The sequence below is a fragment of the Microplitis mediator genome, chromosome 3 (assembly GCF_029852145.1).
Source record: "Microplitis mediator isolate UGA2020A chromosome 3, iyMicMedi2.1, whole genome shotgun sequence".
Taxonomy (NCBI): Eukaryota; Metazoa; Arthropoda; class Insecta; order Hymenoptera; family Braconidae; genus Microplitis; species Microplitis mediator.
Genome location: NC_079971.1, coordinates 3,817,105 through 3,830,882, shown reverse-complemented (window position 1 = coordinate 3,830,882; position 13,778 = coordinate 3,817,105). Strand labels below are relative to the sequence as shown.

General features: G+C 28.7%; 1 protein-coding gene across 6 annotated transcripts in view; it reads right to left on the bottom strand.

The window, feature by feature from the left end:
* LOC130664608 (diuretic hormone receptor-like) overlaps nucleotides 1-12,103 on the bottom strand; it is a 30,611-nt gene extending 18,508 nt beyond the window's left edge. For 3 of the 6 annotated variants that reach the window (XM_057464600.1, XM_057464599.1, XM_057464601.1), the window contains exons 1-3: nucleotides 11,994-12,103; nucleotides 5,870-6,162; nucleotides 5,475-5,782 (exon numbers count right to left, since the gene is read on the bottom strand). In XM_057464600.1, the coding sequence (XP_057320583.1) occupies nucleotides 5,475-5,751 (277 nt within the window). In that variant the 5' untranslated portion in view covers nucleotides 5,752-5,782; nucleotides 5,870-6,162; nucleotides 11,994-12,103. Of the gene's footprint in view, nucleotides 1-5,474; nucleotides 5,783-5,869; nucleotides 6,163-11,885; nucleotides 11,943-11,993 lie in introns of those variants that run through there. The other 3 variants (XM_057464596.1, XM_057464598.1, XM_057464597.1) reach the window with 3 other exon arrangements.
* Between the last annotated feature and the right edge of the window lie 1,675 nt (nucleotides 12,104-13,778).

The following is a 13,778-nucleotide window of genomic DNA, read 5'->3' as shown; positions in this document are numbered from 1 at the left end:
AGTTCTATAAATAGTAAATTTAATTGGGTAAAAAAAATACACTAGTAATTTTTGTGGTAAAAAATAATAAGAGCTGAAGATTTTTAAAAATTATTTTATGGTTAGAAAAAAAATTAGAATATGTATGAATTTTTTTAAGTTAAAAATTAAAAGGGGAAAGATAAAATGTTTTTTCAAGCATAAAATAGTAAAACTAAAAAATAATAAGGGTAAAGTAGAGTATGACGAGTTCCGTAGAAGTATTGACTTTTTTAAAAAATTTTAACTTATATTCGTGTAGATTTTTTCCGGATAAAAAAAAACTAACGATGAAAATGATTTAATGAAATTGAAAAGTAGTAAAAAGTAACGATATCAAACTACCGTTAAATAATTTTTTATTTTATAATACTATTAATTAAAATGTTAATAAATATGACATTGAGGATTTTAAAAATAAATTATATTTTATATTAATCATTATCAGGAGAGTTATAGCTTACGAAAGAAATGATTAATGCTTTCAACTTCTTTATATTAATAAAAGTGATTAATGTCCTCTGTAGTTATTTTTTAAACCATGAGATAAGATAAGTAATTCGTTCGAAAATATTTCCTTATTAAATTTCGATGACGTGAATTTTTTTGCTATGAAAGTTAATTGACTTTGAAGATGATAAAAAAATTTTATCAATTTTGTCAATAACTTATAGAATGTTTTGACGCCTCAGATTTTTTCGATAAAAGAAGTACTTGGGAATACCCCGAATCTATTTGATTGAGAGATATCGTTTGATTAAATTTTTATCACGCTCTTTTGAGCATCACTTAATAAATAAAAAAAGTTTCAATGTTTTTCCGTAGAAATTTAAAAAGTTCAAGTTTTCAAGGCGATCGAAAATTTTTAATATTTTAAAACTTTTTGCTGCTCCATCTTACCCCTTTTAATATCTTATGATGAAATGGTATTTTAAAAATAGAATTTTAAAAACACACATGTCAGAACTTATGAAATAACTTTTAATTATTATTTTTAATTTTAAATAGATGTTTATTTTATTTTTTCTAATTTTGTCGCACTTAAGTTTTTTTTTTTTTTAATTACGGTTTATATTTTTAAATAATTTATTTATTAAATATTTAAGCGGAATTTTCGTCTGAAGAAATTATTTTTTTTATTATTCGTAAATTCTAATCAGATAAAAATTTTATAAGAAAATTTTTTTACCAATACATCGTAATGAAAAGTCCAGTATTGAATTTTCGGAATGTGTTAGGTCAGAAGATAACAAAATAATTCAATATAGTTGACAAAGTTTAGCTACAACATAAAAAAAATTCCAAGTTATTACTTTTCGAAAATAAAAATAAAGTTATCGATACTGAAATTCAAATAACAAAATAGTTACAATTGGATGGCATTGAAAGTATTGAATAAAAAATTATAGATTTTTTTTTGTACAAAAAATTTTTTTTAAAAAAACAATCAGCAATATGTAAATTAGGGTGGCCCAAAAAAACCGACTATATTTTTTTTTTGAGTCTCTTATGAAAATTTGTTGATTCAAGATGTTTTAAGAAGCCACTCCAAAAATCAGCTCGATAAAAAATTTTCAAGAGGTCGCTCACGAATTTTGAAAATATCAAAAATGATCGAGATTCGGATTTTTTCGTTGCAAATTTCTTCTTTCTCGTGGCAGCTATAGTTTATATTTATGAAATCATGACTACGCTGAAAATTTCAGCCCAAAATTCAAATATTTAAACGGCGCTTAAGAATTTTGAATATTAACTGATAATATGTATCTAATACTTTGAATTAGTTTTTGTATTTTTTTATAACTCAATTATTGTCATTTCACTCAAATATAACTTTTGCATAACCGAAAATATACAGGACAGTCTTAAACAATAAAATTAGGTAAGTTTGAATAAGCAAAAAACCTAAAAATTGAATTAAAAAATAAAAAAGTATGTAAATAACTTATTATTTATATATCTCGAGTTGTATTTTTATTCATTATGATACAAATTGATGGTGAAAAAACTGAGAAGCTTTATTATTAATATTCAAGGGTCGCTCGAAAACATTCAAGAGACAGTACTCGAAAACATTAAAAATTCTTGAGCGACGTTTAAATATTTTAATTTTGGGCTGAAATTTTCAGCGTAGTCATGATTTCATAAATATAAACTATAGCAGCCACGAGAAAGAAGAAATTTAGAACAAAAAAATCCGAATTTCGATCATTTTTGATATTTTCAAAATTCGTGAGCGACCTCTTGAAAATTTTTTATCGAGCTGGTTTTTGGAGAGGCTTCTTAAAACATCTTGAATCAACAAATTTTCATAAGAGGCACTAACAAAAATATAGTCGGTTTTTTTGGGCCACCCTAATGTAAATATTTACTATTGATTTAATAAGTTTTCAATAATAAAAAAGTTCAAATGTATTAAAAAATAATTGCGGAGTGAATAGAAAAAAAATTTGAATTTAAATCGTGAATAAAATTCCCCAAAGTAAACCATAAAAATCTATTTTACGATTTTCCGCGGTATAATAATACTCTATTGGATTTACTTTCTCTAAGTACCGACAAAGGATAAATTTAAAGGTGGATTATTGGAAATGAAAAATATAATAATATAATCCAAAAAGTTGTATGTATAGAAGAGACGTGTCATCTAACGAGGAGCTTCAATGATAAATGGATAGGATTTCATGGTAGCGAGAAAAAGTGACAATACCAGTAGTATCACCAGTACTTGAGAACAGGAAAAAAATGAATAAGAAAACGTATCATCTACAGCAGTCACAAATGGATCTCTGGGGATCTGCTGAAAGAACTTGTGTATTGCTACTAACAATCTCCTTTATTTTATGTCCCCTCTTTGCATTTTTACTTTCACATCTTTTCTACGGGTGTAAAATTAAATGCATTGGAAAAACTAGGTGAAGTAAAAAATATAAAAAATTTTTTTTTAACTTGAAATGACAATTCTAAACACGTCTAGTTGCCAATAAATCCTTGAGTGCTTAAGTATGATAAAAAAAAAATTTTAACTTCCTGATGATGAAAAACTTTTTTATACCAAAATCCTTCTCACGTGAAGCGTGAACTGGCATATACACTATACGGAATATGATAGGCCGCTCGAAAAGAAGGAAGTAACGCAAAAATGCCAACATATATATATATATATATATATATATATATATATATATATATTTATCTTTATTCACTATTTCTACTACTACATAAGGATTCAGGTCCCGTTTCACTAAGGGATTTCGAACCCCTTACTATCAAAACACTTCGCCAGTGATTTCTTACTTTTTTTTTTTTAACAAGATATTTTTCACATTTTTTTACCCAGATCGTTGATTTAATAAAGTTGTTCGATAACAATTCATAAAATAAGAGAATGGAAAATAAATAAAAATAAATCCCATGGCATCAAGAATAGGCGGTAAATTTACAAAAAATTTATCTGATATATATATTCAAATACTCGAGAAATCGGTGAAATTTATCACACTGTAAAAAATTTGCGAAGTGAAGCGGAGTGGATGATTTTTTATTTATTGAATTCCCTCGGAGTGAATTTCACTCGAAAGAGGAGTTTCGGAAAATATTAATGGTAAAAAAATACATAGTGAGCTTAGGACTTTGATATGTTGACATTTATATTGAGTGCGGAAATAATTACGAGCTCCCTTTCATACGGAGTAAGGAGAATTTTTTTTCAGGAGTGCTTTCGGAGTGATGTGGATTTTATTTCGATCCTCTGAAAATTTTTTACAAAATTAAAAAAATTCAATTGAAGCTCAATTCGTTTCAGTTCACTACCTATAGAATTTATAACTACGGCCCTTAATTAAAAAGTCGTCAAAGAAAGAATCCATAGAAATTTAATTTTTTTATCATTTCTGTAATAAATTTTCATTGTGATTCGTTAAAAATGTGGGCACTGTCGCGATAAATGCGAATTTTATTACATATACATACTTATATATATTTTTGAAATGATTTTTTATTTAGCTATTTGATTACTTAAGACATCGTATCAAAATTTTGAGCAAGTTTTACCATGAAGATAAATTCAATACACGGAAAAAAATAAACTTTAAAAATTAGTCTTTGAAATTATAACCCGAAACCCGGGTGTCAATATGGGGAATTTTAACATTCCAAATAATAGATTTTATAATACGTGTCGTCAATTTTTTAAGTATCAGTTGCGATTTTTAAAGTTCAAATAGTAATTTTTCTTGCATAGACAATAAATTTTTATACTTATCTTGTAATTATTCACGTTTTAATCATAAACAAAAAATTTCTATTTAGAGTGATAGTTTTTACTGATCACTTTATTATTATATTACTTGTCGTTCTCAATTTATGTTCATTTTTTTCCGTGGTTATTTTTTCATGAGCTCTACACAGAAAAAAAGAATTTCTTGGCACAAAAAAATTTTTACTTGACTTAAGAAATTTTTTGCATTATGAATTGAAAAAGAAAAAATTTTTGAGGCGAGAAAAAATTTCTTGGTGCAAAAAAATCATTTTTTCTGTGTAGTTAAAAAAAAATTTGTATGTATTTTTACACGAGCTGAAAGTTTTTAAATAATTGAATGCAGATGCATTCGATTGAGAAGTCTACAAGACTTTTATAAATAAACTCGTCTGATTCAATAGTTTTAATATATTCTTTAGTAAAAACTGAAAAAAGAGCAAGAAAATTAAATATGCATAAAAAAATTTATAAATTATTTATTTATATAAATATGGTAATTTTTACGCGTGTCTTGAGATGAATAATTTCTAGTGCAACTTTATTTGAATAATTTATTTATCAAAAAAGATCATTTTTCGCTTCTGAAAATTAAAAAATTTAATTTGTTTCGTCTCCGGCTCGTATTGATTTTAATTTAACTTTTATTGGCAGTAAATTTGTTAATATAAAATTGCAATCAAAAATTTAAAGCGCGTAATAAAAAGTACTTGAAAGAATTATAAAATCTGGTAGAGATATAAAAGTATATTTTATGTGTCTGCCAATTTTTTTTAGCTCAATCTTCTAAAGATAGAAATTACAGGTTGTTATTTGATACTCGGGGATTTTAAAATAAAAGGGAAATAAATAAAAAAATCAAAATATGAATAATAAAAAAAAAAAAATTGTTGAGAGAAAAATAAGTACTGACGATTGAAAAAGACTTTACGATCTAGTATCTTGAACCTTCAGAGGCATAAGAATCCAATTACGTTTTTCATTCTTCCATTTCTTCCGCGCGGCGGAAATAAATTACATAAAACGAATAAGAGAAAGTACATTAAAGCTCAAAGTCTTTTGTGAATATTTAAAAATCTCTATGACATTGTGACACAAGTAAAAATAAAAAAATATAAAACAACAAATTTAAAAAAAAGAACAAAGTTAATTAATTAAAAACTAATTGGATCGAATTCAATTTAAAAAAATAACTTACGTGAGCTGTCGTATCGGATGCCATACAGTTGATCAAAACACGGTAATTTAACATGTGTACCAGCAGGAGCTTTTGGCCAGCATAGCAATGAATCCCAGTCGACCGGACAAACATCTGTCGTTGGACTAGTACTGTCCTGGTGTTTAGCCTCTAAGCACTCGATCTCCTTACTGAATAACGAGTCATTGATCTCATTAATATGATTGAGGAGCTCGAGTACAACGTTCCCATCAAGTGGAGTCGTCGATGTCCCGTTTGTTATCAAAGCCTCTGCCATTCCCAATTCAAATTATTACCACTTGTGTATTCTACGTATCAATATTATCAAGTACAATAATAATTATTAATTAATTTTCTTATACAAATATAAATTATTTAAATAAAAGTAACCGTACATTGAATTGCTCGACTAAACGCGTGTTAATAGTCTGGTTGGCGCTTGCCAATAGACTGGCTCGCTTATGTTTCCGCTGGTGCTTTTATTTTCCTTTACTCCTAGAGCTCTTGCGCCGTCTCAATATCATCAAGTCCTTCATATAATAGCATATCCTGGTTATGGATATTTATTTTCATCAGAATCTAATCATCTTGACTAACTAAACAATCAAACTATTTTTTTTTTTTATCCATTAACAGACTGAGGTAATTGGTAATTGGGAATCAATAATCAGCAAAAGGTGATTGGTAGCTGAAAAATTTAAATTGACAGTTAGTAAATTTTTTTTTTTTTTTTTAGCAGCTGATAAAATGAAAGCAAATTTATCAGACGAGCCACGTGGTATCCAACGTGCTCGAAGCGGAAAAAAGGAAAATATTTAGGATCAAGTGATCAAGGGGTAAAGATACTTTTAAAAGTATGGGAAAGAAGGAATGAAAAGTGTGGGTGTGTGAGTAATAGTAGGGATTTTTATCGAGGATTTTAACAGCACGAGCGATGTAAAGGACGAGGAAAACGACGAGACTGTATCATTAATCTTACTCAGAATTGAGTATGTGAACACATGAGTCGTTAGTGGTTCTTTTAGGGTTTTTATGTATGAAGAGCAAGACCCTCTATTATTGTATAATCCATATTGATCCTTAACAAAAGCTTATGATCCTTATTCCCTTTATCCTATTGTACTTGGGTTAATTTGATCTATTGATCAATAATTGTGTTATATAATTTGCCATGGGAGATTTATTACCGGCACGTGATGGTATTAGATTATGGACAATTAAGTAAGAAGGTAAGTAAGTAACCTTGTAAGTAAAGGGTAAGATGATTGAGGTATATTTGGGATTACTGGTACAGTTTTTATTTTAGATACGGCGATTGTTCCTCAACTGACAACGGGGCATTGAGAGACTGACGTTTATGTAGAGTGATATGGATTTTCGTACATTACACCTGAAGCAATGTGTGCAAGAAATAACTAGGCATGCGCTTCTATCTCCTAACATTGTGTCAGAAAAACAACAGCTGTATTCTTGTGATCTGACACATTTATTCTTAGCTAATTGGACTTTTTACTTTTGCTTTGTGTTATAACGGAAACGCTGAGATCTCAAGCGTGATTGTCATTATGATAACGCTGACAGCTTTTTCTGTCTTTTTATCGTTAAATCTATGACCATGACCTCGCATATATGTTAAATATATAGATATTACAGGCAGCTTATGAGATTAGTTTATTTTTTATTATTTTAATTACAAGTGATGGTAACTAAAACAAAAGTTATCAGTCGTTCAAATCAAAATTTTTGTTTAATAACATAAACTAGGCATGTCTGATTTCAAATTGATTGGACGGAGGTCAAAAATCTCAGAATGATAATTATCAAAAAAATTGTTAGTTAACACGGAAAAAAGAGCAGTTGAAAAATTACACTGTAAAAAATTCGCGGAGTGAATGCGGATTAAATCCGGAGTGAATGCGGAGTGAATGAATTTTTAATTATTCACTCCCCTCGGAGTGAAATTCACTAAATTATTAATAAAATATAACTCTACATAATAAAATCGAAGTAAAAATTCGCTTATTACATTATTGATCACCTGATATGCACACACATACACACATACATATTTAGGCACACACGCGCACTCGCACACACACGCACGCACAGATTTGCACACACGCACACATTCGAACACACGTACACATTTGCACACACGCACACATTTGCACACACGAACACATTTTCACACACGCACACATTTGCACACACGCACAAATTTTCACACATGCACACATTTGCACACACGCACACAAACACCTGCACACACCCAAATACACACATACACACACACACACACACATTGTTTAGCAGTTTAATATAAATTTATTTAAGTATTAAAACTCCGGACCGGAGTGAATTGGGAGTGAAACAAAATCCGCGTCACTCCGCAATCACTCCGCTAAAAAAACTCCCAATTCACTCCGCATGCGGAGTGATTTTTTTTTAAACTCCGGAACTCCGAGTGGCGGAGTGAATCCGGAGTGAATTCGGATTTTATTTCACTCCCAATTCACTCCGGATTTTTTACAGTGTACAGTTTCTACAGTAAAAAAAGCTTTCGGGGCAAAAATCTTTAAATATTAAAGCTTAAACTGAAATTTTAGAAATTTTTCATAGTAATAAAATTAATACAATTTTAAGCAGCAAATTTTACAGTTTAAATCGACAATATCGAGTTTTAAACTGTAATATTTGTTATTTCTGTAAAATTTACTGATAAAAAATGTAATTTTTACAGTTTCAGACTCGGAGCGCTTTACTACTTTCCGAAACTGTAATTTTTCAACTGCTCTTTTTTCCGTGAAAACTATTTAAAAGTGTTAATCAACTCTTTACAGAATAGTATTAATGAAAAAAAATATAATTGTAAATGTAACATACGTTTTTACGGCTATTTACGTCTCTAAAGGTTCAATTTACGTTTTCAACGTTTACTATAAACGTTCAATCTACGACTTAAATTTCGACTTTAGTTACAATCCATCAAAAAATTATTTTTTGTTTTTATAGTAGGATTGAAACCTAACCCGGGCTCATCTAATGATAAATTGATTAGACAGAGGCCCGAACTTTTATAACGAAAAGTATCACTAATGGAAATTATTGAAACTAATTATTCCCGGATTTATATTAAGATTAAATACACAACCATATTACCAAAAAAATACTTTGGGCTTGAAAACAAAAAAATAACATAGTTCTAAGACCACCCCTATTTGAATAAGTCATAACAACACCGACAACATGGTGTCTATCGCATATAAGTATATGGTTCATGAACGCCAAATCAACAATAAAAGAAGGCAATTATTTTAAAATTCACGAATTTTTTCTAATTATTGAGTATTAATTTATAATACTACACTCAAAAGTGTTTATTAACTTTTACAAAATAGTATTGATAACGGAAAACTTTTTTTCTACCTTAGGTTTGAAATCCAAATTGTGCCCATTTAAAATATGAATTGATTGGACAGTGGCCCGAATTTACTAAATATAAAACCACGTGGTGAAAATTCTAACGGTTTCAAATTCTTGCCAACGTAGTACTGTTGACTAAAAATATTTTTCCGCCGTAGAAAAGCGGTGAGTCGCAGCCGACCCCCGTGTGGAAAATAGGTCATTACCTCAAAATCATGTAGAAGTAAAGCAATTGACTGATTTATTAATGTAACTTTATTATAAATTCAAGACATTACCAAACTTTTAATGAGACAATTATATGCACGCGCGAGTTAACCGCGTTATGGTCTGTGGTATAAATGATTTGCTCGATATTCTCGATAACGTGACTTGATTATAAATTCAAGACCAACCGAATACATCTCGACTATTTTGGAGTACATATTCAAAACTGAAACACTTAACGAAGTTAACCATCTGAATTAGAATTTATGAATTTTAAAATACGCGTGTGACAGCGGAAAGAATAAATGGGACCGGCCATCTAGTATCGCATGTCTGAACTATTAAAGTAAATTTTCATCATAACTCATGCGTCAAGATAATATTGCGATAAAAATATTCAAAAAATGATACGATAATTTTGAATTATTGAGAGTATCAATAAATTATTTAGCGGTATCAAATTTTAGGTATGCAATTAATAAAATATGACATATATTGAAATAAAAGATTTATTATGAGGAACAAAAGTTATGGAGTAGAAAAAATTGTTAAAGTATGGAGCAACGAGCGTGTGTTGATTTAGTGTCCCTATGAGATGATCAATTGATATATACCCACTGACGAGAAAAGATAAATTTTTATACCGATATAATATATATTTTATATTATATATAATAAATAATAAATATACGTTACAGCAACAAAAAGTCAATAGATGTTATTTCCTTCCAAATACAAAATCAATATTGGAAAATATAATTTTTTAATAAAATGCAGTTGGCTCGAATTCTTCATACAATATTCATAAATTTCATCTCTCTGTCCTTTTACTTAAACATTTTAAATAAATATATAAATTTTATTTTCTCTTCGCATATTGCGACGTCAATTTGTGTAAATTGCATTTAATATTTTTATTTATCACATTAAATATACATATTAGACTGATTCAAAAAAATCGACTAATTTTTTTTTTCTTCATTATATCGAAAATATTGTTGGAAATGACAAAAAAAAAATTCTGTGAAAGTTTGAGCTCTTAATATTAATATTAGCAGCTGCCGCATCGCAATTTTCTATTTCCCGTTTAAATAACATGGGAAAATTTATTTTTTAAGCTTTGGAATTTTGTAGCTCTCGGTGGAACCAATACTTTTAAATGTTCAAGACATATTCTTATGGGAAATTTGACGCTCTACAAAAAAGGTCTCTTATAATTTTTCGATATTTTTATTTCTTCAAAAGTTATTTGAAGCTGAAGTTAGATTGGCGATAAATTTTTACATTTTTTAAATTTTTTTTTGCAACCATCAACTTTATCCGAAAATTTCAGAGGACATTTTTTGTAGAGCATTTTATTTCCTACAACTTATCTCGGAGAAAATTTTCGATATTTCGCATAAGTCGTAAGTTATTCGCAATTAACTGAAAATTTAATATAATTAATTTTAAGCAACAAAATTGAGATTATTTAAGAAAATTTTCAGTTAATTGCAAATAACATACGATGTAAGTGAAATATCGAAAATTTTCTCTGAGATAAGTTGTAGGAAATAAAATGCTCTACAAAAAATGTCCTCTACAATTTTCCGATAAAGTTGATGGTTGCATCAAAAAATTTAAAAAGTGTAAAAATTTATCGTCAATCTAACTTCAGCTTCAAATAACTTTTGAAGAAATAAAAATATCGAAAAATTATAAGAGACCTTTTTTGTAGAGCGTCAAATTTCCCATAAGATCATGTCTTGAACATTCAAAAGTATTGATCCCACCGTGAGCTACAAAATTCCAAAGCTTAAAAAATAAATTTTCCCATGTTATTTAAATGGGAAATAGAAAATTGCGATGCGGCAGTTGTTTATATTAATATTAAGAGCTCAAACTTTCACAGTATTTTTTTTTTTCGTCATTTCTAACAATATTTTCGTTATAATGAAGGAAAAAAAAATTAGTCGATTTTTTTGAATCAGTCTAATACATATATGTATATTTATGTGTGATGATGTTATTTCCTCTTGTATCTTTATACTCATATGGTTTATAATGACAAGTAGTCAAATGACAAGTCATTAGCAGAGAAATACGAATACGCGAGATTATAATGGACACGAAATTATCAGTTGGACGTACGGACTAAACTAATGGAATACGAGAATCCTGTGCGGGCATTTTGCCAGAGATCACACTTTAGTACTCATGTTTTCACTCTACACTCGTTAGTATGTATTCCACCTACAAATATATTTAAAGAACAAAATAACGATGAAAAATAGCAGCACTTTGTTTTAGAGGCTTCGATCCATTTTCACATTTACTCGATGTAACAAACTCTTCAATAAAGAACTTTATGCCCTCGGGTTTTAAAAGCAAAAAAATTTACCATCATCTATTACATCAATACCCATATATATATGTCTATATATTTTATGGGAAAAAATAGCAATTATTTTCTCAAGAAAATCTTTAGTTAGAAAACTCCGAAGATTAACTTGAACTTTTTGCTTGGGTCCAAGTTAATTTTTTAAGAAAATAGAAAAATATTAATTTGTTATTTAAATACAAATATAATTTTAAAAATAACGACATTTAAATGCACGACAAGATATTAGAAGGAAAACTTGAATGAATTGAAAGAGGAATAGTTTGTTAATTTATTGGAGATCAGGGACCGATTGTTGAGGTTTAATTGGGTTCAGTTGAATATGAATTTATCAAGTTACAGATGAGATAGCAAATAGATCTGGCGAGGAGATAGTGAGCTATTAATCAAGAGTGTCTGACCAAAACAAAAGCCACTTCCCTTGGGCTAAACACTGAGCACTCGGATGTTATACTTAAATGGTACGTTTCCGTGACTGAACTGGCTGTTTAAATAAAAAGGATAAATACCTAAAGTTGTACCGTGCAATATCCAGTCTGATGTAGCAGCAAAAGATGCCTCGAGTGACTGAAACTTACTGAAGAATAAATCCGAATAATTTTTTTTTCTTTGTGGTAAATTACTACTACCGTTACTAAGAACGCTAATAAACTTTATCTTTACTAAATATTTACTTGACAACTTAGCATCGTAACAGTTATCTTATTATTTTCTTTTATTTTTATTACCTTGATTTTCATAATTACTTTATTTTATTTTTATCTTTGAACCAATTTTTTTTTTAATCTTTTTTTTATTTGATTTAAAATATTTGTTTGTTTATTTTCTAAGTTATTAATAACTCCCAATAAAAGCAGTAAATTTTTTTAAATTATTTAAAATCACATAAGAAATTTTTATTTATTTATTAACGCCCTCGGCAATTTTACAGTATAAATTATAAGTGTTAATGTTATGCTAAATTAAGAACAACATGATATCATAAGGATAAATATAAATTTTTGTACTCGGTAAAACTCAACCTGTCGGAGTCCAAATAGCAAAAATACTAAAAAAATAACAATAATATTGAAACGAATGTGAAGGAGTTCCTGTTCCCATCCTGAACCTGTTCCCATTCCCATTGAAGATCAATTTAATCAAGAGGAGGGTTACACTTATAATTTTATTTATTTTGATTCGCTAAATAGGAAAATGGAGTCATGTACATCAATTATTAGCTCAATTTGCGTTAGCCTACACGGAAAGAAAATTATGGGAAGTTTTGCTATGCATTATGGGAATGGTTCCCATAATGGTATGGGAATAGTACCTATACTACTATAGGGATGATTCCCATAATGGTATGGGAATCATTCCCATACTATTATGGGAATGGTTCCCATATTGGTATAGGAACTATTCCCATAATATTATGGGAACTATTCCCATAATTTTATGGGAACCATCCCTATAATATCATAAAATTTTTTTTTTGCACAATAGTGTAGAAATTTCCCAAAATTTAAATTTTCTTGAATGTTTTGTGCTGAAAAAAAATTCTTGTTAAAAATTTTAATTTTTTTTCTACGAAATACGATTTTTTTTTCAATGTTTGAATTTTTGTTTTTATGTTTAATAATATTTCTGTGTATTGTAGAAGTGATTACCACACTTCTTTAAATTAATTTTTTCATGATAATATAGGAACCATTCCCATAATATTATGGGAATGGTTCCTATAATATTATAGAAAGTATTCCTATAAATTATAGGAACCATTCCTATAGTGTTATGGGTATCATTCCCATAATTATAGGAACTATTCCTATAATTATGGGAAACATTCCTATAATTATAGGAACCGCTCCCATAATTTATGGTCGTAATTCCTATGATGGTATAGGAAAAAATTTCACAAAATTATGGGAACCGCTGCCATAATTTTCTTTCCGTGTACAGGGTTGTTTTTGAACTATGGTGTTTTTTTCCCTGTAGGGTGATAGATAGGGTGTGTTGGGACCATAGCGGAACGGAACCGAGATTGTAAATGATTTTAATTTCAATTAAGTCAGATTTTTCCAACACAACTTTTTATCGGGACGATAATTTTATTGAGAAGGGAGTAATGTAACGAATGTGAAACTGATCTTTTAAAATATTTGAATAACTATAAAACAAATGCCTTCTTCTCTTGTTTTATATAAGCGCAACTAGAGTCAGTCAGTCAGTCATAATTTGACAGCAGAACAGCATGCATCTGTATTCAATAAACTATATCTTTTACTATAATTCTTAGTGGGAAATAAGGACTC